General features: G+C 42.5%; 1 protein-coding gene across 4 annotated transcripts in view; it reads left to right on the forward strand.

The window, feature by feature from the left end:
- PSD3 (pleckstrin and Sec7 domain containing 3) overlaps window positions 1-25,826 on the forward strand; it is a 562,110-nt gene that overhangs the window by 383,953 nt on the left and 152,331 nt on the right. The window contains exon 1 of one of the 4 annotated variants that reach the window (XM_066574147.1): window positions 4,771-4,938. The exons of the other annotated variants lie outside the window; for them this stretch is intronic. Within the exon in view, the coding sequence (XP_066430244.1) occupies window positions 4,771-4,938 (168 nt within the window). Of the gene's footprint in view, window positions 1-4,770; window positions 4,939-25,826 lie in introns of those variants that run through there. 4 annotated transcript variants of the gene reach the window in all.

Genomic DNA, 25,826 nt, shown 5'->3' on the forward strand with positions numbered 1-25,826 from the left:
GTATTTTCATAACACGCCCTATCAGTAGTGCTAATAAGGGACCTTGCAGTCCTCACCCGATCACTGACCGCAGCACAGCATATAGCAGAATGCCTGGTGAAGACTGTTCAGCACTGATATGAATCGTAGATCTAGAGAATAAAGTGAATGATGGTTCAATCAGTCCCCGTGCCTCTAGGTTGAAGGTACAGAGGAAAAAATAAATGACTGTATCTGCATTTCCTAATGTTCCCAATTTCCAAAAATAATTGACTTTAATCTCTACAAATAAAAGCAATTTTCAGCTAGAGCTGCAAGATCGTATGGAATATATTTTCCCTCCAGGCTGTCAACAGGCTCCAAACTGCAATAAATTGGTGCCCTGCAGTTTGCTTCAGGGTCAACCAGGGCAAATGTGATTGATCTGAAGTTGCGCCTCAATTCAGGTAATGACAATCCGTAAGGGATTCACAGGTGATGCAAAACACTAAAGGATTTGGTCACATTGGTATATATATCCTTATATCCCCAAATATAAGAGGGTGTTCACACTTATGCTTCCACATTATTTTTGCTATTTTTATGTTTTTGCCCTAAAAGATTTGAGTCTCCAATTTAATGGGTTTGTACAGATAACGGGTCACATTGAAGGTGGAAAGAAATCCGTAATTATTAATCTTTGTCCATTTTTTTTAACATGACAAAAACCTGGCATTTTAACAAGGGTGTGTAGATTTTCCTATCCGCTGTATGTACAGTAAGTCGCCACTTTATTAGAGACATCTACCCTTTCATGATTTTCTGTATGGGAATTAGACATGTGACCCTGTAATCCATCATGAAATCAATCAAGCAAGTTTTCCATGGATCAGTTTCAGAGTGAATCCACATTAAAATGGAAAAATAGCAAGCTCAGCAACTTCGAATGAGGCATGGTTCTCAATGGTAGACTAGCCGGGCCATTATTCCAAAAACTGCCAACCTGATGAACATGTGATACACAATCAAGCAAATTTCAGCACAATGCAACACTGGTGCTCCAGCTAAAAGTATCTGAATGCACAACCTGTTGTTCCTTAGCACAGATGGGCTGTAACAGCCGGCTACCAGTTGAGTGTTATTACTATCTAAGAGAAATGGTAAAGCAGCGCCAAAATTGGAATACTAATGGTTAGAAAAAATGCTTCCTTGGGTGAATCTAGATTTTTGTTCTACCGTGCTGGTAGAGAATTGTATTTTGGTGCAAGCAGTGTAAATGAATAAACTTTTCCTTTCAGATGTCAATAGTTCAGGCTGTTGGAGAATGAGTAATGATGTGGCGAATGTTTTCTTGGCACACCTTGGGTCCTCCGATGCCCATGGATAGATGCCCAGAAAAATTGATGTGGTTCCGAAGTGTAAAGTAGGTCCAACTCAATACGAGACGGGTGTCTCTAATTAAGTGTCCATTCAGTATAGATGGCAATTTGGTCTTTGCGGATAAGGATGAGTGCTGACACTGAGGAGAAGAGCAGATTCAGAAGCAGAAATTGTATTTCTTCTGATACTGAAGGAGTTTTACAGGATTAGTACAATAGGACTACTTCCTTCAGAGCAGTTTGTCTGGTATGGCAGCTCAGCTCTGTTGAAGGGAATGATATGTGTGGAGCCCGTCTTGTTTTTCAGCAAGGGCCATAGGCATATGATGGTTGTGGGTATTTCAGCCTACAGGTATTTTCTCTGCATCACACAAACATTGTCTATGGTGACAGTAAGATAGTCGATCGCCAGTGAACTCAAGCAGGGCTTATAACTGTGAACAATTGGATTCGATGGAGGGCAGTCTAGATGTTCCCTTAATCCGATGTGTAAAATCTCATCTTTTTAGTTTAACATTGTGATATCTCTCCTGTTATCACCGCTGCGCTGTTCCCTACAGAGTGGCAAATCTTCCCTTTTCTACACAAATTAATGCAGAGTCGCATAAAGATATTCCTTCTTGTACGGTATCGTTTGCTTCACATGTGTGCTATAGCGCTTCTATACGCTGAGCTTAGAAACTACATCCTGAAGTTTCGTCAACCGGGACAATTTTCATCCCAGATTTAGCAGCAGAAAACAAATAGTTGCACATAAACTGCTTAAAAATTAGTTTTTAGCACTAAAGAATAGTCATACTTTTTGGGAGAAAATTAAGAATTGAAGAGACTGTCTTGAAGCAGTACATGGCTTCTCTGATGCTGAGCTGTAGCTCTGTTTCTAATATCGGCAATGGGTAAAGGCATAACACACCCTTTACTTTGGCTTTGCCTTTACAGCTGGTTTGGTAAGTTAGATGCTGTATGGCTCTTCCTATTTCAGGAGAACAGCTATCCCCAATCCTGAGAATTAATAGAGACAGGTCTATTTAACATGCAGTGTGGACTTTGCATCGACTCTTCTTCGAGGCTTCACGTTCGTAGCCTTGAAGCTGTAAATTTCCATTTTTTTCATTCCTCTCTGAACAACAGACCTCCATCGTCAGGTTTCAGAATTTTGCATTGTTCATATGTCTAACCATAATGAAGAACAATCGACAAGGTGGCTTCCTTAGTAAGAGGCTGCATTGTCCAAACCTGCATTTCTGTGAAACATTTTTTTTTTCTATAGCAAAATGTTTATCCAGTAATCTGTCTACCGTTGACCGAGATTTAAAGTCACTTCATAAAACTCTGCAAGGTCACGATTGGGTTTACACACAGTAACTGAGCTTCGGGGAGATTTTGAGCAGTTTAGGAGAAGTAAAAAGAAAAAAGGGTTTTGGATCAAAGGATAAGCTGCGGAGAGAAGTTGGGAGAGAAGTTAATACAGCAAGCTGAGACAGAGGACAGTCAGAGGATCCGCTGACTAAAGAAGATGGATCATCTTGTCAGGTTTACAGAAAATGCAAATAATGAGGTTTGGACTAAGGAAAGCCTAGGTTGTTGTAGCAATGGAGAATGGATGTGTCCACCATTCCACTTCTTTCTCGTACTGCATGTAGTAAGGCCGTCACATAGCAGATGCTGCAGAGCTGGATACGTGCCCTGTATTTACTGTAGAATAAAACTAAGAGAATTTTACATTTTGCTGTGGTTGCCTTTTAACAGAATTAAGGATGCAGTAATATAAATATCACACAATGTATTGATGACAAATCTGCAATGTTGCAGTCTTACAAGTCCTCACTGGCTAGTATACAAACATGGCCAATGGTTTTATTGAGCCACGTTGTAGCTCTGTGTGTGAATGAATTTGATAATATACTTGGATATTTACCTATTGCTACCACGGACACTACTTCTTTCTTTTATGCCAATTTAGGGTCCTTCTAGACCAGTTGATTCTAGTTTGAATGAACGAGTGACGTCAGCGCTAGTCCAATCGCTCTTGTGCAGCCTGGCATCGTTAACTCGCTCAAATAAGAAGCATTCAGGATCGTACTGTCCTTCACATTTGCTATATTAGTGTAAAAGACTTGAACGAGCGCTGCTTAAACTGAATGATGGTTTTATGCCTGCATAACATAAATGAGCAAAAAGCGAACAATTCTCGTTTGGTCGTTGGCTCGCATTTAGACTGAACGATTATCGTTTGCTTTCGCTCGTTTGAACATTTTTTGAATGGTAGTCGTTCCATCTAACAGCTCCCTTAGTAGCAATTCTGTCTATGAATCTGAAAGTTTCAAACAATAAGGTGGATGACCTTCATGGGACATTGGGAAAAATGTAAGGCATGTTGCATTAACACGTATGTTTGCCCTCGGCAACATGACAACAAGCAGCAGATTAGTCACTGCGCCCAAAGGTTTTTGAGTCCAGTAACATTTGGGTGATTCCCCGAAGTGGTGATCTTGTATTCTTGCCTTGTATGCATGGGAATGCTGCCTATTTGTGCACTGCACACCAGGGACAATGACACAAGGGGATACCTGTGCTGCTTCAGTGCTCCACACCATAACGATCGATCAGCATTACAGACACAGGACAGATAATACCCATTTATTTCAATAGTGCTACTTTGTAGTGTCGGCAAAGAAACCTATTTAAAGGCACAGCTTCTTAGCAGTATGTCCATTGGACATCTCTGATTTGAGGATAGAACATCACTTTGTCAGATAAATATTTAGTAATGCCTGCCATTCTTTCCTCTGATGATTTGCATTGTAATTAAAGGGTTAAACATGTAAAAGGCAGGAAAACAAAGAGCCCATCATGTAAGTGTCTAGACCACCACTGAAAGGTGACGAGCTGATTGTATTAAGTTACGTCCTCGCTGCTAACATGTTGCAGTCTCGCATAACATGGAGAGGATTTAAAGCTTCCTGATAGAGTGGAGATTGACAGGCTGTTCAAGGATTTTTTATTTTCGCTATGCAGACACCGAGCTGGCAGCAAGAAGAGTTATAGTAGTGTTATTTGGATTGCAATTAATTACTTGCCTGGGTAACTGCCATTGCCTTCTGCATGTAGATTTAGGTGTATGTGTGTGTGTAAGAGACAAAAGAGGAGGAGTGGAGCAGAGGCTGGATTTCAGGTTTTTTTCTAACTTACAGCCAGTGACGTGAGATATGCCTGGAACGATCAGGCAGAATGAAAACAGTAGATTTGAAGATGCTGGCACAAGCAGCCTTGTGCATCTTAAGCAAATGCTGATCATCTCCGCATTGCAAGCTGCACATGTAGAGTTCATTTAGAGGGGTCTCCAGACTAGGCAATTTGCTAAGGAGTAAATTGTGCCGTTTATAAACATCTTCATTTTCCCTTGTGCTTTCCTATTTCCAAACCTTTGGAAATGATTGGAGTTAACAGCGTCCAAAGCGCAAGCAAGGTGCGGGTGAGAGCCACAGGCTCTATGAAATATGCCCGGGAGGAATCTGTCCGACGCCAGTCCCACAGGTCCAAATCCCTAAAAGTCTCCCATTCATCTGAATTCTCATCTGGACATGTCAAAGAAAGCAAGGTATAGTAAGACGCCTGCCTTCCTCTTGGGAATTGTCATCATGCCGTTTATTAAATTATTATACATGTATAATATGAAATATATTTTTATAAAATATCTATCTATATATAATTTTTTAAATACTTATATATATATATATATATATATATATATATATATATGAGTTGGTATAATGACTCCATTATCAATGCTTGAATGAGCTATAAGGAATTTGAATAGCTGAATTAACCCTGTCGTGTGCAAACTGGGCTTTCATATGTAGTACTGTAATAGCCTGTATTAAGATTATATGGAGAAGAAAAGGACATCTTTAGCTTTCTCGCCACGTTCAGAGGATTTCTGCATGTGTGATACAGCAGTACAGCGCTTATATGTGTTGCCTCCACCAAAGCTTGGTCTGTTAGTTTTACTACCAAAATACTAATTAGGGTATGTCATAGCTGGAAGCACATAATTATGGTATATTGTTAGCATCAATAGAACAATATTCTCACTCTTGTAAATGTAAGTAATTAAAACAGAAGTCATTTATAAAATGAATACTAGATCTGTTAATTATGTCAGCGAGACACAGCAGTAAGAGGGGAGACAGTGGGGGTCTCTGGTGTGGAGACGCTGCATGTGCAGACAGAATGGTGACGCTTCTTCATGAGGATATCCGAACAGTTCTGGTCTATTATGGTCACAACTGTGCACCAAGCAGTGGGCATGTTAACAAGTGGGGTGTGCGGGCATGCCAGGGACATCAGGAAGACGAGCTATATGGAGGCAGTACAGACTGGCAGTATAAGCAGACTCGGGCTACTCCCTTTATTTAATGCAATAATTAGGGCAATTAAGCCACTTGGGTTGTCATGAATTAAAATATGTTTCTTATAGGGAATGCCGGTTTACATTTAATTGTTAGAATGAATTGCATCAAGGTTGCAAATGTATTTTGTACTAGGAGATTGGTTCAGCTATGGGAAAGCAGAAGTGTTGGTTTTATGTTGGATAATGCGGTTATTTGTGCTAACGAGATGATGCCGTTGTCTCACCTACCCCTAGGTTGTTGTGCTTGTCTTTTATAAAGGTCAACAGTATCCCTTTTTATTGGGCACCATGGAAGTAAAATGGCCACTGGGCACAACGCAGCTCTGGCAGTTAGTTAAAAGTATTAGTGTCATTGAAACAAAGTAGTATTGTTGTTTCCCCCTGGCAACCACATGGCTATATGCATCACATTGTAAACTAAAAACAACATTTCCAGGCTGTAAGAAATGGAGAAATCCCCAGAATGTGGACACATGGACAGTGAACACCCTGATGTCCCCATCTGTAGTATTGGCAAGACTAGGACTAAAGAATTCATTATAATGATGGATATATCATCATTGCTAAACTCTTAGCAATGAATAACAATTAAAGGGTCACTCCAGAAAGAAAACAAATTTTTCCACCCCTGCAACTGTAACCTAATTGCCTGACACACTATGGACGTTTCCTATGTATATTGCAGGCACTTCCATGCAGTGCAGACGCCTGTCTGATACACGTCAGACACCATTTAATTCTTAGACATTTCCGTGCTTTGTGCTAGCAATCCCATGATGCATCATCACAGCATCACATGGCCAGCTAGAGGCAGTACCATCTTGACCTGCTAGGAGGACACTGTAATTATCATTAAATAAACTAAAGTCCATTAGTGTACCGTCAGGGAAGATGAATTGTCTTCTCCTTCATTATAACTATGTGATAAAAGACTCTAATCATTAGCAGTAACTGCGATAGGAGTTTCCGTCTCCGCTCCACCACCATGATGAGCCTGTGTGGTACAGTCCATGCAGTTTCATCATACAGGAATTCTAGTAGCTGAAAAAGTGACTCATTGAAAGAACAGAGAGACAAGTAAGTCAGCTGTAGTGAGATCACACAACCCTCCCGAAGAGAAGGATTGCAGGACTTTTCAGGTATAAAGCGATAACTAAACAAGATTATACCACCTGACGCTATACTGGGGGGTAGCTACACAATAAAAAGAATTTCACCAGAATGACCCTTTAATGGATATATTTAATATTTGTGTTTCCTATTGTGCTGATAGTAAGCTAAGCTGTCAATTACAGTACGTTCAATCCAATGACCTGCTTTTAGTGTCTTGGTTACCAATACATGCCTTTACCCATGAACTTATTGCCATTCCTTGTTACATAATACACTGTATAAGTATCAGTACATTCTTTTTGGTGATTTATAGGATGATATAAAATTGCCAGCAAGTAATTTGTTATTGTAAGTGTGAAACTTCAAGATGTGGAGCAGAAGGTTCATTAAAAAGCTTTATGTATTCATTCTCATGCTAAAAAGTGAGGCTGGAAAGGATAGCAGCTTTTAGTTTTGATATTGCGCCTTGGTTGACTATGGATGTCATCACTTCTCTGTTTAGTACATATGGTTAGCGTGGTTTCACATGGACCCTTCTGAAAAAACTGTTTTGTGACAGTTTTTCATGTAGTTTTTGGAATCCGTCAGAAGTGGATTATAAGGGAAGGATGACTTTCTCCTGCCACATCTACTCCTGGTTTGGCTCAAAGAAACCCACTCGCTTTTTTCTTTAAAAAAGGATAGATCATCAATATTTAAGTACTGAAAACCCCCTCTAAATGCCGACCATAAATTATGACAGTGTAAGTCACATTGGAATTGATTGACCTTTCTTCATGGAATATACAATGCCTTGGGCCCACATTAGACACAACCTTCCTGAATACGGGGGTAGGTGGTAATTATGATACTGAATCCTTTTTTGACCTCTTCGGCATTGTTGTACAGTAACTATAGGAGATGCAAATGTAGCAGAGGCAACCAGGTCTCAGTATCTGAGGGGTCTACTATTATAAGTGGCACCTGTATGGTAAATGGAAGGTTGTGACCCATGCTGCAGATTTTGCCTTGGAGGCCATTGAGCTATAAGTTACCACTTTGCTTTTCAGATGCTTGTCTCTGCAGGTGAAGATCACACAGCAAATGGAAATCCCATCTTCAGCCTCACAGCAATGGAATGTTTTTCTGTCTTTGTGAGCATAGAGAGCACTTGCGTTCAACATGAGAACATCCAGTAGTAACTATGACTTTAAAGGGAATCTGTCACCTACTTTTAGCCTTATGAGCTAAGGTTATGGGCTGAAAGTGGGTGACCTGCTGAGTCTGGGAATGTAAGTGTTATACTTATCTTCCCCATCATTCCCCCAGTGTCAACTCTGAAAACCATTACTCAATGCATTGAGAGGCATGCTAAGTAGTCCGCTCTCATTTTACAATGGACGAAAAGAGAAAGAAAAAGAGGTGGAGCAAACCCAGTGAAGTTATAGGCCTGAGGTCCAGACAAATGTTCAGGGCCCTGAAACCTTAAAATGGGCTGAAGAAAAATTGTATATATATGGACGGAAATACATTAAGGAGGCGCTGCCAGCCAAATGGATCTACCAACGGTGGTCAAGTGGGAGGTGAGAAGAAAAAAAACTGGTATTTGGGCACTGCTCTCCAATTAATATAATAAGACAGTCAGATAAATTATCCAAATTCTTTTTTGTTAATTCAGTTAAAACCAGCAGATACGCATTTCAGGATTAGCCTCTTTATCAGTTAAGCTGGGTAGGACATCACTCTTGGGGCTGAGGAATATGACCCAAAAGTCACTTTATCCTGGTGTTCTCAGTCCTGCATCCTACGCTCCTGGTACCACCAGCACTTTTGGGTCATATCCCCCATTCCCAAGAGCAATGTCCTACCCAGCTTTCGACTGATGAAGGTCCTAACCCCGAAACAGGTATCTTCTGTTTTTAATTGAATTAATAGAACAAAAGTTGGATCATGTATCCCACTGTCTTATTATATTAATTGGAGAGTAGCACCCAAATACCAGTTTTTTTTTTCTTCTCACATCCTAAGTTTATAATAGATGGACTACTTAGCAGCACCACCCAACACACTGCTGTGGCAGCTTCCAGCACTCACATCAGGGGAGGTAAGTACAAAATGTACATCCCGGACTACATGGATGACCTACTTTCAGCCCATAAGCTTAGCTCACAGGCCTAAAAGATGACAGAGTCTGTTCTCGTTACAGTATATTTCGTATTTGAATACTAATGGTTTTCATCCAAGTATAAACAAATACATTGATTTACTTGATATACAACATCTTTTTCAACCAGAACTCAAATCTCACCCCCACCAGCATATTCAGCAGCAATATTTTTACCAGGTGTTATAAGATATCCCATGTAGAAAGAAAATCTAACTTTACTAGAAAGCATCTCTGCACAAATGCTGTACTATGGAAATTGAGTGTTATGGGGCCCCGTAGGAAAACAAATCAATTCCCCCCACAATAATTAATGTATATTGACCTGAGGTTTTGCTGTGATGACCAGCATCTGGTCTCTGATGCTCAATGAAACTTTCAGCATGGAGATTCTTCTAAACATTGCTCTATTCGGCACAAGGGGTTTTCCCAGACTTAAAGGGGTTGTCTTGCGAAAGCAAGTGGGGTTATACACTTCTGTATGGCCATATTAATGCACTTTGTAATATACATCGTGCATTAAATATGTGCCATACAGAAGTTATTCACTTACCTTCCCTGCGCTGGCATCCCCGTCTCCATGGCTCCGTCTAACTTCAGTGTCTAATCGCCCGATTAGACGCGCTTGCGCAGAAGGGTCTTCTGCCTTCGGGTCTGTCCGGCAGCAGCAGCGTTTTGGCTCCGCCCCCTTCTACGCGTCATCGCATACCTCCGCCCCGTCATGTGTGCCTATTCCAGCTTTCTGATTGGCTGGAATCGGCACACGTGACTGGGCGAAGCTACGCGATGACGCGTACAAGGGGGCGCAGCCAGAACGCCGCTGCTGCCGAACCGAACCGAAGGCAGAAGACCCTTCTGCGCAAGCGCGTCTAATCGGGCGATTCAACGCTGAAGTTAGACGGAGCCATGGAGACGGGGACGCCAGCGCAGGGAAGGTAAGTGAATAACTTCTGTATGGCTCATATTTAATGCACGATGTATATTACAAAGTGCATTAATATTGCCATACAGAAGTGCTTAACCCCACTTGCTTTCGCGAGACAACCCCTTTAACTATTGATGACCTGTACTCAGCATAGGTCAACCGTAGTTGGTCGGCAGGGGTCTACCACTCAGGAGCCATGGTGGTTAGCTGATATTGGGTCAGCTGTCAGTTCTGTTCGCTTTGCAGCGGCCCAGGTTGGTAATTACAGGCACAGTTGCCATGGAATTCAGAAACTGGTAACTACCTGCCATCTACACTTCATGTATTTGCTTTACATTAATGTTAAAGAAAAGATCACAAATAGTGATGAGCGAGCATACTCGCTAAGGGCAATTGCTCGAACGAGCATTGCCTTTAGCGAGTACCTGCCCGCTCGAGAGACAAGGTTCGGGTGCCGGCGGCGCGCAGGGAGCTGCGGGGGAGAGCAGGGAGGAACGGAGGGGAGATCTCTCTCTCCCTCTCTCCCCCTGCTGACTGCCGCTACTCACGACTCCCCCGCGCCGGCACCCGAACCTTGTCTCATGAGCGGGCAGGTACTCGCTAAGGGCAATGCTCGCTCGAGCAATTGCCCTTAGCGAGTATGCTCGCTCATCTCCAATCACAAAAGTAATCCAATTTGCATTTATTATGTATCCACAAAGCTGTATTCTTCCATGTTAACTGCCAAGCTCTACGCTGTAATGTCAGCCTTACAGGTTACTTCGCTTGCATAGTGTAATGTCACCATCATAGTAGAACACCCCACATGGAGCCAAGTCACTTGATGCATTTACCATATATCTACATCAGAGTTGGTGGACACAATAGTAGCTATCAGCAATGATATCCAGATAACACTGCAATACTACACCATCCTGGACAGATGTTAATACTACACTTCGTTTTTCAAAAGGTGATGTACGACAATTGCCAAGTACATCATCATACATATAAGAGTTCAATGCAGTTTTGCTATCAATTAAATTAATAGCGTTCCAGTAGCACCACTACGAAAATTTGATAGAGTGAATTTTCATATAGGATAGTATTCCAAGGTTAAAGAAAGACTCTGGGTTTTTAATCTGAGAAATCATCACAATATCAGTAACCCCGGCTGTGAAGAATCCAGTTCCCTCTGTGTCCTGCAGTTAATGAGGCAGATTTGTGATGACTGCTATAAAGGAAAACTGTATTTCTTGCCCATTTCTTCTTCTGCTCTTGCAAATGAAAACTGCACTGTGATTGGGTTGCTAAGGGCAAGACAGTGTCTTTTTGACATTTATTATAAATTTGCTGCATTAACTGCAGGACACCGAGCAGAGTCAGAGTGCTGGTCATGTGACCTGGAGTCTGGAATTAAAAATCAGAATACATAGTCTGGAGAGGACAAGCTACAGAAGTTGATTTTTCACAGCAGAGGTCACTGATACTGTGATGGATTTCTATTTAATATTTTAGAATGTTGGATTGAGCTCAGTAGAAAACATGCATATACTTTCTGCAAAAGGTAAAACATTTCCAATGCTAAAAAAATGAAGCTGGTGTACAACAGGGCACTTGTGGAATTCTGATTCTGAAAAAAACCCTTTAATGATAATATACCGTATTAGAGACATTTTTCATGCAACTGTTTGCAGACATCGTTGATAGTAATGACAGTGTAGGGACAGAACGTGGCTCTGACATTATTGATAGATCGAATTGTGCTCCAAGAATATCTATACTATACTAGTCAAAGTTTGGACACACCTTTTCATTCAATGGTTTTCATGTTGTTTTTTTTTATTTTTCGACATTGTAGCTCCATATTGAAGACCTGAAAACTGAAGGAACACTCATGCAATAAGTGGTAAACAGAATATAGTACTGTTGTATCTGGTCTCCACCAGAAGAAAGGGTGGAGACATGTGTTGTGTGGTTTGACTTATAGCGGTGGGGCAGGTGACGGCCACTAATGAAGATTGGCTGCTCCCCAGATACAAGGGCACATCTCCACCCCAGCTTTCAGGCATGTATGCTCCCCTCTGTGTTCCTAGCGCCTCTGTAACGCTCCTGCCACCGTTCTCCTGTATCATCTTTTGAGCCCGCTGTCAATCCCCCCCCCCCCTCCCCTGGCACTCCGCTTTCACTGCACCCGGTCGTGTGACATAATTTCCCCTGCAGGCTTTCGCTGACGCTCTGCCTTCTACCCTGCTAACTCTGGCGCTATCAGTCTCACCCCATGGCTCCTAATTGCGGTATAATCACTGCGCCCCTTCTGCATTTAGGCTGGGCTGGCGTCGGCCACTGTCAGTCTTCCCGCTGTCACCTAATGTATCCTCCTGTCCGCGGAAGCCTGACAGCGGCAAGACATATTGTAGCGTTGCTGGGAGGCCATCAGGAACAGTCACTATGGGAGACGGAGTGCGGCAGAGCGGGCAGCCAAAAAGTCCAAGCAACAGGGATGTTGACAGCAGCGGGGAGCTGACACGATCGGAGGGGGAAATGACCTAGGACTCATGGGCTAATTGCCAGGTGTGGGCTTTCCATATGAATCCAGCAGGACAAATACTTGTCTCGATCCACACTTCCGGTGGAGACAAGATGCAACAGTACCACAGAACACCTTTGAACAAGTCATCTAGTATTTCACAAGGAAAGACTAGAAGCAATGGGATGCAACTGAAAGGGAGGAGACAGATTAGATATCAGAAAAAACTTTCTGACAGTGAGGGTGATCAATGAGTGGAACAGGTTACCACAGGAGGTGGGGAGTTCTCCTTCAATGGAAGTCCTCAAACAAAGGCTGGATCTGTCTGGGATGATTTAGTGAATCCTGCACTGAGCAGGGGGTTGGACCAGATGACCCATGAGATCCCTTCAAACTCTACCATTCTATGATTCTATAAAATCGGATTATGTTTTATGTTTTCAATTCTTCAAAGTAGCCCCCTTTTGCTTTAATGATGGTTTGCACACTCTTGGCATTCTCTCAATCAGCTTCATGAGGTGGAATGGTGTTCCAACAGTCCTGAAGGAATTTCCAGAGGTGCTGAACACTTCTTGGCTGCTTTTCCTTCATTTTGTAGTCCAACTCATTCCAAAACATCTCAATTGAGCCCATCTTGTTTAAACTCATGGAAAAGCTGTTGTAGCACAAATTGCTGAAAATAATTTTTGGCTATGCTAGAAGGATGTCAGAACGCAGTGCACTGCAGCTTACTGTGCATGGGGCTGCAAAGACACAGACTAGTCAAAGTGTTCATTGTAGAACCCCTTTCCGCCAGTGAAAGACTATGGAGAAATAGAATAAGATCGCCTGGTCTGATGAATGCCGTTTGTTTCTTCATTGATATGGACAGCCAGGTGTGTCTCTATGAGAAGACAATCTAGCAGAGACAGTGTGATTCTCTGGACAGTGTTCTACTGGTAAACCTTACATCTTGGTGTTCATGTGCTTGTTACTTTGATATGTACAACCTACCTAAACATTCTTGCAAAGCAAGCACGTCTTTTCTTTGCATCGCTATTTCTTAACACCTATCCGACATGCGCCATATATGTATGAATATCTCATGTCTTGGTACGGAGTGGGCTTGGAAGATGAGCACACTCCATGCATTGCGGTTGGCTGCTATCTTCCACAGCCGACACCTGCCTGCAGCCCATGCAATTGAATATAACTCTGAACATGGCTGTTAACCCTTAAAATGCCGCTGTCAGTGGCATTTAAACATCCCAATCAGGACTGAGGTTTCCTGAACACCTTTCTTCCCCCACGATAAGATTGTTAGTTGCCACCTGTCTGTTATGGCAGCCTACAAGCCTTCTGTCATGACTGTTTGCCTATTAAGACATGCCTGTGGGATGCCATAAGAGAACACTGGTCAAAATACAGTACAATACAATGCTATAGTATGGCATTATACTGTACAAGCAATCAAACAGTCGCAAGTTCAAATCTCCTATAGGGACTAAAGAAAGTAAAAATAAGTAAAATAAAGATTTTGTTCCATTATAATAAAAATATATATTAATTTTTGGAAAATTCCCCTTTTTCTATTCATTGCATCAAAAAAATATAAAAAATATATAAAAATTGGTATCCATAAAAATCAAGTTTATTAAAATATTGGATTAATCCCGCGCAGTGAACACTGTCAGAAAAAAATATGCAGTGCCAGAATTATGCTTTTTTTGTCATGCCGTTTTCAAGAAAAGATTGAATATTCATCCCAAAATGGTATTAATAAAAAATAAAATGGCGTAAGAAACCCTTTTTTTAAATGGCATTTTATTTTTAAATATGTTACTTTAAATAAACTATATAAATTTGGTATTGTAGTAACCGTCCTGACCTGAAGAATAAAGTTCTGATGTTATTTTTACTGCAATGTGAATGCCATAAAAACAACCATCCCACCCCCAAGAATATCACTATTTCGTTCTTCCATCTTGTTCCACTTTAAAATTTTGAAATGTTTTACAATACATTATATAGTATGTAGAGATGAGTGAACGTACTCGTTTCGAGTACTTACGCACCCGAGTACTGCCATTTTCGAGTACTTCAGTACTCGGGTGAAAAGATTCGGGGGGCGCCGGGGGGCGGGGAGAGGCGTGGCGGTGCGGGGGGTAGCAGCGGGGAACAGGGGGGAGCCCTCTCTCTCTCCCTCTCCCCCCCACTCCCCACTGCTACCCCCCATGCCGCCACGGCGCCCCCCGAATTTTTTGCCCGAGTACGGAAGTACTCGGAAATCGCGGTATTCGGGCGAAAAAGGGGCGTGGCCGAGCACGTTCGCTCATCTCTAATAGTATGTTAAATGATAGCATAGAAAAATACAACTTATCCCACAAAAAACAAGCCCTTATGTGGCCGTCACCGAAACAATAAAAACGTTATGATTTTTATGAAGGCAGAGCGGAAAAATGTGTACCGTATATACTCAAGTATAAGCCAAGTTTTTCAGCACATTTTCTTTTGCTGAAAAGGCCCCCCTTGGCTTATACTCGAGTGAGGTAAAAAAAAACAACGCAATACTCGCCTACCAGACGGCGTTTGTATCCCCGGCACGATGGTCTCCCGGCGGTGCGGCAAGCTGCTTGAGAATTCTCCCCGCTGTTCTTTCCCTGCTCGGCTTTGAATTCCCCTGCCGTCAGCACTGTGCAAGTAAGTGCTGTGATTGGATTGAGCACCAGCCAGTCACAGCCAGCGCTCGATCATTGACAGCCATTCAGTGAATGACATCACTGGCTGTGAGAACTAAGGATCTGAGCACAAATAATAGCCTCTGGCTATTAGCTGAGTTTAGAGAAGGCTTCATTTGCATACATAATTGGTATTTAAGTAGCTGAATAGCTATTTAACTACCAATTATTTTTTATGCAAAATAATCGCTCAAAGCTGTCTCTCAAACTGTCGTTTGTGCGATTTTTGAGCGACCATCTGCTGGTGTAAATGGGCTTTAAGAGTTTAAGGTATTCTCTTGGCTTCCAAATTCCCCTCAGTCCACCTTTGCATCTGTGGAATGTGCTGGAACAACAAGTCCAATCCATTAAGCCCCACCACACAATTAGGACTTAAATGATCCGCTGCTATGGATGCCAAATAGCACAGGAGACCTTTTAGAGGTCTTGTAGAGCCCATGCTTTGTTGGGTTAGAGCTGTTTGGCACCATTGAGGAGGACTTGCACAATATTTGACAAGTAGTTTTAATATGATGGCTGATGCAGGTATATTGATTGTTGACCCTAACCTCTAATGCGGTACATGATTAACTGCTAAACATCAGTGCCATTTTTCTTTAACCCCTTGAGTGGCAGGTTTCCTACCACCCTGTCGTGCCCACCAGGGCAGGTTTTTTAAAATGGTCTAATCATTGAATTTCAACTAATTTTGCAGTTGCGTCTCAAGAGCCATAACTTTTTCATTTTTCCATTGACATGGCCATATAAGGGCTTGTTTTTTGCAGGACAAGTTGTGATTTTTTTCAACAGGGGGGAGAAAAAAAAGAAATGGGGAAAAAAGAAAAAAAGGGGCCATGTCATTAAGGGGTTAAATAATGTATAAACTTCCTTCTATGGGTCATTACGACGCATGGATACCACATGTGTGATTTTATTTTTTATTTTTTACAAAGTAAAGGGAGACAAGTGTTTTTATAATTTTTTAAATAATTTTTTAGCTTTTTTTTTTTATTTTAATTTTTTTATTTTTTTTTCCCTTTAGGGGACTTCCACAGGGACCCATCAGGACCCCCTGATCACATTCCGGGGGTCCGATGGTGATAGCCCTTTACATGCTGCAGTGACAGCCCTTTACATGCTGCAATCATATAGACTGCAGCATGTAAAGGGTTAACACAGCAGAGATCGGAGGTTTTCTCTGATCTCTGCTGTAAGAGCTAGTACCTAGCTGTCCTCTGACAGCCAAGCACCAAGCTTACCCTGCCACAGAGACCATCGGCTTGTCAAGCCGACGGTCTCTATGGCAACCTGTAAACAAAGCAGGAGATTGCCGGAAATCTTCCGGTCTATATCGCTATGAGCAGTGGAGCTCGTCACAGAAAATTACCGGGCGTGCCACTCAAGGGGTTAATGCTAAGGCTCTCGCTGTGATAATGTAATCCACAATTGCCGGGTAGGTAAACCTGAGATTTTATAACCATGTATTTCATACCTCGCACTTCCGGAAAACAGATTGGACTAATCTTTTTATTATTTTGGTCAGTACAGGATCCTGGCAGCTATATCATTGCTTTCTGGATGCAGAAAATGGTAACATAACCCAAATTAGCTGCCCACGAGTGTTTTCTAGTTTTCTGCCAAATGATCACAAATAAAATGTCCTATTCCCTTCATTTCCATGCAATTTGGCTTGGCTGGGGTAGTAAAATATTAGCGGCTGCTGGACTGCTCTAGTGCTGCACTTCTTGGGTGAGCTAATAGAATAGGACAGGTGCTGTCCGTGGGACTGGCAGACCCATAGAAACCTTGCGTATTTTTATTACTAATTATTTTACAGATCCATCAGAAATTGGTCGGAATAATAGCTGGTCCAGGCATATTCATAGGAAGAATCCTTAAAGCTGTGGCACCACGGTACTGTAACTGCATGTGGCCAAAAACCTGCCCACCCACAGCAGCGAATGTCTGCACAAGCTTGCCGGTGTTCCTGGCAAGATTGTGTGCCTTTGGCTTCTATAGGTTGTCGGGGCTTTGTCCATATGCGGTTACCGAATTGTCGGTCTGTCGAGGAGTTTTATTGTTCTTGTTTTGCATTTGCCCTGAGTAGAGAACACTTTTCGTTACAACAGATGAAGGTAGGACACACGGTAGCTTTGTAGATTCTGGATGTAGTCAGAGCCATTTGCCATAAGATGTCGCTATAGACCTTCCGAATGTAAAGAAATCTGTAGCTCATTTGTCACATTCTCCATGCAAACTGCTATTCTTTCCTAAAATATGTTTTTTTTTAATTCTTATTTTTATCTTTTTAAAGATGTTTTACATTTTAAACAGCAGCAATAGGACAAACACAATGTAAGAGGTATAATAAAACGGCAGGGAACAGTGGAGGTAAGTAGGCTGCTTCACTTTGAATGCAGTCAGTATTCAATCATCAGGGATAAAGGCAGCAAATGGAAGTAGGGAGACAAATCAAAAACGGGGTATAGTGGGAACAGGAGAGGGCGAGAGAAGATCACGTTGTGACCCTGATGTGGGAAGATAGAGCGTTCAATTATTCGTCCTACAGAAAAACTGAAATAAAAAAGTTGAATTTGCTTTGCAGCTCTAAAAGTCAGTAAGGTGAAATCCTCCTAGGCGTACCGCGTTATTCAGGCAAGCAGAATCCGCCTGTGATTAATTTCTCTGCTGCGTCTAGACGAAGCTACCATTAATATTGGTGCTGAAAGACATTGACCTTGAAGCAGAGTATTTCAAATGAGCATTACGTGGTTTTACCCATGCAACTGCTTTATACACACATCCATGTATCACATAGCAGATACATTGTGTGAAATTCTGCTCTAGCACCTTGACCTCACATTATATAATTATCTATTCCCGGGCTTACATGGTAGCTCCAACACTGCTGTTCTTATTTCTGATGCTGGTATGGTCCGGCTTTTCCTGTGTCCGACGTATGTGGGTGCCCCAAAAATAAAAAATTCTTGACATAATGTTTACTATAGCCTTGAAGCACTAGGTTGAAATTTGAAAAAAGACAAATTTGGACGGTGATGTTCCCTGTTACAATAATGCAAAATATGCCGGTGCTCTATAATCAAGGGTAAATAACTGAGACATACTCTATGTACATAAGCCACCTCTTTGGTAGCCTGCGTGGAATGTTTCAAGCAACTAATTAAAGACTTAGGGCGTATTTGAACACACAACATTTGCAGGCATAATACGCAGAGAATAGGACTTCTTGATTCGTTTGCAGGTAAAAAAAAACAAACAGCAGCCTGCTCTTACTTTCCTGCACATTTGCACTTCCATAGAAGTCAATGGGGATGCACGTGCAATACACTACGAGATGCGTGAAACACTGCGTAATTGCGCAGGAAAAAGAACCCATCTGGAACTCATTAGGCTAATTAGGCATTTTAATCGTTTGCCACGTGCAAATGAACATGACTTGCGGGTGAACAAAGTACAGTAAAATACGCCTATGCGCTCAAAAAAGTATCATTCATTCTGCAAACATGCAGCGTGTGAAGGGGCCCTTAAGGAGAGGATGGAGCGTGACTGAAAGGAATCCCAAAATGAAAACCACTGTAGTATGCATATTGAGACAACATTTGTCACTGAAAGCACAGAATATTTTGCTGCATAGAGAAAGACATTGATTCTATGAAGTTAATATGAAATACATACAGACTGATGTATTGGATAACAGACTGCGACTCCTGTTCGTCAGGGATACTCTTAGTAAAGTAAATTGATCATGATTCAAAAACAGTGCAAACATTCCATGTTGTAAGACTGATTATAACTTAAATATGAATTAACTGATTTTCTGTTCTTTGCAGTTGCTGGAAGTGACTGATATCATGTTTTTCATGCCTCCCTATACTCCTCCATAGGGCTATAAAGCAACTGTAGACAAATAGTCAGTGGCTTTCTCAAGTTTGTTACTACACAATAAACTTGACAATCTCACATGCACGTAAGCTGTGAAGATGAATAGAGGATTTAATATAACTAATACTAATCACATCTGCTTCGTATTCTGCTCCGCAGGGGGTCTTTACCACTAAGGTGCATCACATATGGCATATAGCTGGTTTGCAGCCGGTTACACAATTGTTGTTAAGTGTAGCATATTTCAGTGTATCGGAGAAAGAATACATGTTACAGTTAATAAAACAAAACAAAGGGTATTTAATCTGTCATTAATTGGCTCAGATAATTGTCTGATTAGCAAATATTCAGTAATACCCTGATTTTCATTTACAACATGTGGAGCGTAATTGTAGAGAACCTCCAAAAAGACAATGCAAACTAAAAAAAACGAGGTCTCTCAGGTTACAGTGGCTTCGGGATACAATATTTTCAGCATGTATCGTATTTTCTGCTCAGTAAGAGGCACTTTTTCCCCCATCTTCAGTGTGTCTTATAAGCGAACGTACCGAAATTCGGGGTGACCAGGACATTCGTATGTCCAGCCGAATCCGCTCCATAGCAGGGGAGGAGAGCAGTTCTCTTTCTCCTCCGCACTGCCTCCCGTATGTACCGCTAATTGGTGGTGAGATTCCTCCTATCATACCACAAGCGCCACTGTTACAGAGAGCGCCGCTGTATTATTGTATTTTGACGGCACCAGGAAGTACTGGTGGAGACAAGACTGAAAGGGGGGGGGGGGTGACGCCCCCTGTAGCTGATTGGCTGGCAAGATGCTTCACTTGCAGGTCCTGGCAGGTCTGTATGGTTCTGCCGTCCGTGATGTGCATTGCTGCTCACAGTGTTCCCACTCCCCCCTGTCGGGGATGGTTTTCTGCGCACCTGCTGTCCCAGCAGCGTGCTTTCAGACTGTCCCCCTTCCCCTTCTTGCTCCCGCTGCTGCGTTCCTCCAGTCCCAGCAGCGTGGTAATCTTGAGACCGCAACTCACACTCACCCCCTTCCTGCAGTCCCCGATTTGTTGCAGCGCTCCTCCGTTCGTAGGACCCTGCAGATCTTCTGGCCGCTGCTGACAGTAACCCCCCCCCCCCCCACCCCCCACCCCCACACACACACACACACCGGCTATCGGCCATCTGTAGCTGAGCTCCTCCAGTCCTACGGTCGTGGTCACGTCCAAAGGTCAGACTCCCCTTCACTTCTACCACTCCTGCTGTCCTAGCAGCATCGTTATCTGCACCCCCCTGAAGTGCTCGGCTCCTCTGCTGCTGAACCTCACCCACCCAAGATTCTGTGCCCTACTTAATGAGGGAGGACAGCATCGGTACTGCTTTTATGCTGCCCTGTAAGCTTAGGGTAAGTTTTGTTTTACACGGCAGGCTACATTCATTACTGTGGTAGGACCTTCAAGCACCTTTACTCATTCTGCCAATTGGGATCTAGGGATGTAAGAGGGCGTTCCTCCTGTCAAACCCCTAGTTTCCGGTGGCGTCAAGGTGCAATAATACCGAGTGCTGCTATTATAGAGCTCCGCTGCTCCTGCTGTGGAAGGGAGTTGTAGTGGTGCTCCATCACCCTGCACTGTCACCTAGTTCAAAATATTTGTTTTCCTATTTTCCTCCTTTAAAACCTAGGTGCATCTTATTATATGGTACGTCTTATACAGCGAAAAATATGGAAATTTTTTGCCCAGGCTCCTCCATGTTGCGCATTAAATTACTATTGGATGGGTCTTGGGGCAATGGTTGGACAACTATCAGAGGGGATGGCGGGGGATGAAGGCTTTGAGACCGGTGTACTTCAGTTTGGAAATGGCATTCTAGTTGCAAAGTGGCTTGATTTCTTTGGCTTCAGACAAGGGGTTATAGTTGGTAACTTTGCTTAACCCCTCTGATAGTATAACTTTGGGGTCCAGTGTACTTATGGGAAGAACAAAGGAGAGAAGCCGACGCCTTAAAAACACTTTTTTTTATTAAAAAAAAAATCCATAAAATCACAAGTGATAGAAACGTTTCAAAAGACACTTCTTTCTTGATCACAGCTGTAAGGTTCAAGCTAAAGCGGGGTAAATCTTATTTACTAACCAGATGAAGATAACGTTGTGTTATGTATTTTGGTATACATGGGAAGAAACTGTCAATCACCTGCAGCAAGACGGAAGGATATCCAACACATGTCATGGATATACCAGACCACTGCTCCTAGCGACCACACAATTAATAAAACGGTATTCTAGCACAATCCTTTCTCCATCCTGGAACCCCGGCGCTGTTACATTGTAGACTCGGACAGGGCACAAGTTTTCCTGCTGACTGGTTTATTTAACTACATCCATTTTTTAAATGTCTTTGGGAATGCAGACTACAAGACCCAACAACGCGGCCAGCAGAGGCATACTAAAGATTACTTCTACAACGAAATAAGGAAGTAAACTTATACATTAATTGATCACCGATATGAAATTCTACAGATGTTTGTTGATCTGGATTGGTATATAGATGGCTATATGCTCACCAGCAACAAAAGTCTAAAAAGGGCAATTTTTATACTGTCTGTTGATAAAGGATCCAGGACAAAAACACATTAATTAGTTCTAGTTTCTAATGTATCTAGTTTCTATGATCTCAACAGCAGCTGGCCCTGCATCGAGGGTTTCAGTCTGGGTGCAACCTCAGTCTTTACATGTGCTTCTGGCAAAGTGACCTAATTGAAGGACAGGACACCAGCCTTTCCTGGTGGCAAAACCCAAGATTGACTGCCTGCTGCATCCACTTATCTGAGCCGTTTGATGTCTAGGACTTATCCTTGCTGGCCTCCTCTGCAGCCACCCGATAGCAAGGGCACTAGCGGCAGCCTCGTTCTTTCCGCAGCCGCCATCTTGACAGTACGACATCAGCTGCAAATTGAACACCTGTGGCCAGCATACTAGCCCTTACCATTGGTGGACACCCCTGACCAACAAACTTGGCACTTCAGACCCCTGGGCACAATAGGTTCCCTGTACAAAGAGGCCTGGCTGACTTCCTGGGATCTCTTATCAGCAGGCTTGCTTGTGTATCAGGGAGAATCCTTCACTGCACATAGTGCGGGGTGCACCTTTAATTACCTGCTACACTTACTTTTTACAGGAGGAGGAGAGCTGTAACTTTTTCCCTTTTATAGGCTAAGAGGGACCATCACATTATTATTATTATTCCATTATTTTTCAAGCCTGTTCTCCTCTGAGCAGCATATAGCATTTTCTGTGAGCTCTGCCTCCACCTAGTGTTGACTGCCATACTGGTCTGCCTAAGTTGTGTCATAGATTTCTGGCATCTGAACGAGCTGACAGGAGATCACTGATCTACTGTTTCCTGGACCCACACTTTGTGGATTTACCCTGCCTGTATTTGCTAAATCCTTGTATGCTGGATGACTACCTTCTATTAAACCTTTTAACTATGACAGCGAAATAATCGCTGCCTACAAATATGTTGACTTGCTTTACACTGGTGCCCTTTGTGGGGGCGACTACATAGCCTAGAGGAACTATGACACTTCTGTTCGGTCATGACCACAATGAGCGCATTATAGAGGATAGCCCAATTGGCTCTTCTTCATTCAACCACCAGCTCTCCTCTTTGGCTCTCTTTAGAGGCCCTTGAGGTCTCCACTCTCACTACTGATTCCGTCCTATGGACTCTACTAGTACGCAGGCCCCCTATTACTAAACATTGTCTTAGGGATTGGGATTCCATTAAATACCCAGATGGCTTAATCTCCCCCACTTGCCTCTGTTATCATTTTTGCGGAGCCCCATATTTCCTCCTGGTAATGGCTGTCTCTAATCTTTCAGAGACTGGACAGTCTCACAAACCTCCATCACCTGCTTTCTCTGGAGTGCGCCACCCCCTTTTCTATACTTCAAAGGAAATACAACTTGCCTTCCTGTGAGCTATTTCAATATTTACAACTAAAACATAATGTATCCCCCTTTTCTTAAAAACATCAACCCACCTTTGACTCTAACTTCTTTTGAGACATTCTACTTGAATTACCCAGGTGTCAGGGTCCCCATCTTCCAAATATGCTCCAGTTGGGTTCACTCCTCCTACCGTATTCATGAGTCTGAACCCCGTGGTTAAATTATGCTCTCCCCTCCCAAAATAATATGTTTTTAATGTTATTGTAGTAGGGCCATTGTATCTTCGCATCATGGTCTTGGGTTGTTTGTCTGAGTTGTCGACTCTGAGAGTGAAGGTTTCCCTCGCTTTTCATTTGTTTTTCCTCCTACCCTTTTCTTTTTTCCTCCCTCTCCCTTTTTTTTATCCCTCTCTTCCCAATTCGGACCTGGCCAAGCCACTGCTTCATATGTGACCCCCTTTGGTGCAAAGAGTTTGTTACTCTGACACATATGCACTTTATATATATTGAAGATTTGTCTCGGGCATTTTTCTTTTATACCCTTGCCCCTGGGTCAGTCGCTGGTTAAGTTACTCATTGCATTGTACTCAGTACTTATCTTATTGTCTGTTTTCCTTGTTGTGTAAAATGCAAAAACTAAATAAAAACAAGTATAAGAAAAAATAATAAGTTTGCTTTACATGCTAATCTGCAACAACCAATAAGCCTGGTTATGTTGCAGATAACAGCATCCATTGCTCATAATCATAAAGACACTGAATGCTCTTAGCATGGTGCCAGCATGTGGCATGTTCTTACAATTGGCATCTCTGCCAGTATTGCAGAGCCAGGCACATCTTCCATACGTAGTTTACATTAGACTTTGGACTGGTCTGAATTTAGAACGCAGCAGCGTTCTAAATTCAATTCAGAGCAAGGCACGGGCATAGCACTCTATAGAGAAAATTGCACAAGATTATATTTGAGTACGTGAGGCAAAGTGTTAGGTCGTAGGGATACTTAAAAGGAACCCGCTACCTTCCTAAAACACTAAATACTAACTTATGGTGCTGTTATGCGAGGTGACAGGGAGCCAGGTGATGTATTTTTTTATACTCACCCACTTCCTGGTTCCCGTTGCTGAAGTTCACGCACCACGCTTTTCAGATGGTCACGCATACACTCTCCTGTACAAGTCTATGGGAGAGCACACACACAGCAAAAAAGTTAGATTTTCGTCAGCTGTGCAAACTTCAGCAGCCGGCGCCGCAGGACCTAGGAAACAGAGGAGTATAAAAAATACATCTCCCGGCTTCCTGTAACCTGCCCTTACTGCAATATACCTTAGTTTATGATGCTTTAGGCAAGTGGCAGCTTTCCTTTAACTTCTGCTTCTGATAAATTAGCCGTGTATATATCCTGGTGGCTTGTAAAACATTCAGCATCCATTTTTTTGTTGCCCAGTGGTTAACAGCATTCAGTGTCTTGTTTTCTAGTAGTCAGTAGAACATTCCATCAAGGCCCCAGTGATTAGTAATAAGACCCCTATCAGGCTCTGTGTAATCCTGGTGGTCACAAGTACTGTTTGCAGTCGTACTGCCCTTTAATTAATCTGTCGAAAGTCCGATAAACATCAACTGTTAAACTGTTTTTTAAATCAAAGAATTAGTGAAAAGCCTGGTCTTAGGTAATTTAATATAATGATGAGGTGCAGGTTTGGAGCCTGTTATGCGACCAGTGCGGGCGGGTAACGTAGCCATGGGAAGCCAGAGGTCGGTACACATGCAGTATCGGTTTGCAGGACAAAGGAGCGGGCATTTAGCGCAGTCAGGGGAAGCCAGAGGTCGGTGCATGGGTAGTATCAGTTTGCAGTGCAAAGGAGCAGGCAGGTAGCGGAGTCGGGGGAAGCCAGAGGTTGGTACACAGGTAGTATCGGTTTGCGGTACAAAAGAGAAGGCAGAGATTGGTACACAGATAGTAGCAATTGTAGAAGGAGGAGCAGAGGAGCTTGACTGCAGGCTGAGAGCACAATAATCACGCAAGGAACTGGAGGAAGGGCCAGGCTTTTATAGGAAGTCCAATTAAGGAATGGGGAGCAGGAGCTAGGGTCAAGAACAAGGTTATGCAGGGGGAGCTATCCAGAGAGCTGGATAGATCAGCAGGCAGGGCCATTATTTGGAGCACAGGAGTTCCCGGGTTCAAGTCCCGACATTTAATGAGAAGAGATATTTCTACTAGCCTCATTGATACAGTTTCAGAATGTAGCCTTTGTACACCTTTCATCACCTTAATTTGTCATGAAATAATGAGAGAACAAGGCAGGGCGGATCGTGAATCAATAAATTGTCCAATCGCATGTGACGGGACTATGTAAAAAAATGACTGGAATTCCTAAATAGTTAATGCAATATTTTTATTAATCCCCTTGAATTAAAGCTAAAAGTCTACACTTCAGTCACATCTTGATGGCTGTGTTTCACAGTCATTATATGCACACACAGAATTATAATATGCTCGCACTTTGGGTATGCCGTGTGCAATGCTGCAATGTGCTATCAAGAAACATTCTGTAAAAAAAAAATAAAAAGTAGATTTCAGCTCAAATTGCAAAAAATGCAAAAAAAAAACCCACACTGCAGCATAGCACATAGTATACCTATGGTGAGACCACAACCATGTAGTAATAAAGCTGCTTCCTTCTAGTGACAAGTGCACCTAAATCATTTTACTTGTCTGAAAAAAAGACAAGACTACAGGGTGAATGCATTTGTGAGAAGAAAGACGAATGTTCTGTTATTGTAGGAAACATAATGACTCACAGTAGCACAGCTGTCTAGGTGTGTGACTTTTAGCACACAACAGGGCCT

This window comes from Eleutherodactylus coqui, chromosome 7 (genome assembly GCF_035609145.1).
Source record: "Eleutherodactylus coqui strain aEleCoq1 chromosome 7, aEleCoq1.hap1, whole genome shotgun sequence".
Taxonomy (NCBI): Eukaryota; Metazoa; Chordata; class Amphibia; order Anura; family Eleutherodactylidae; genus Eleutherodactylus; species Eleutherodactylus coqui.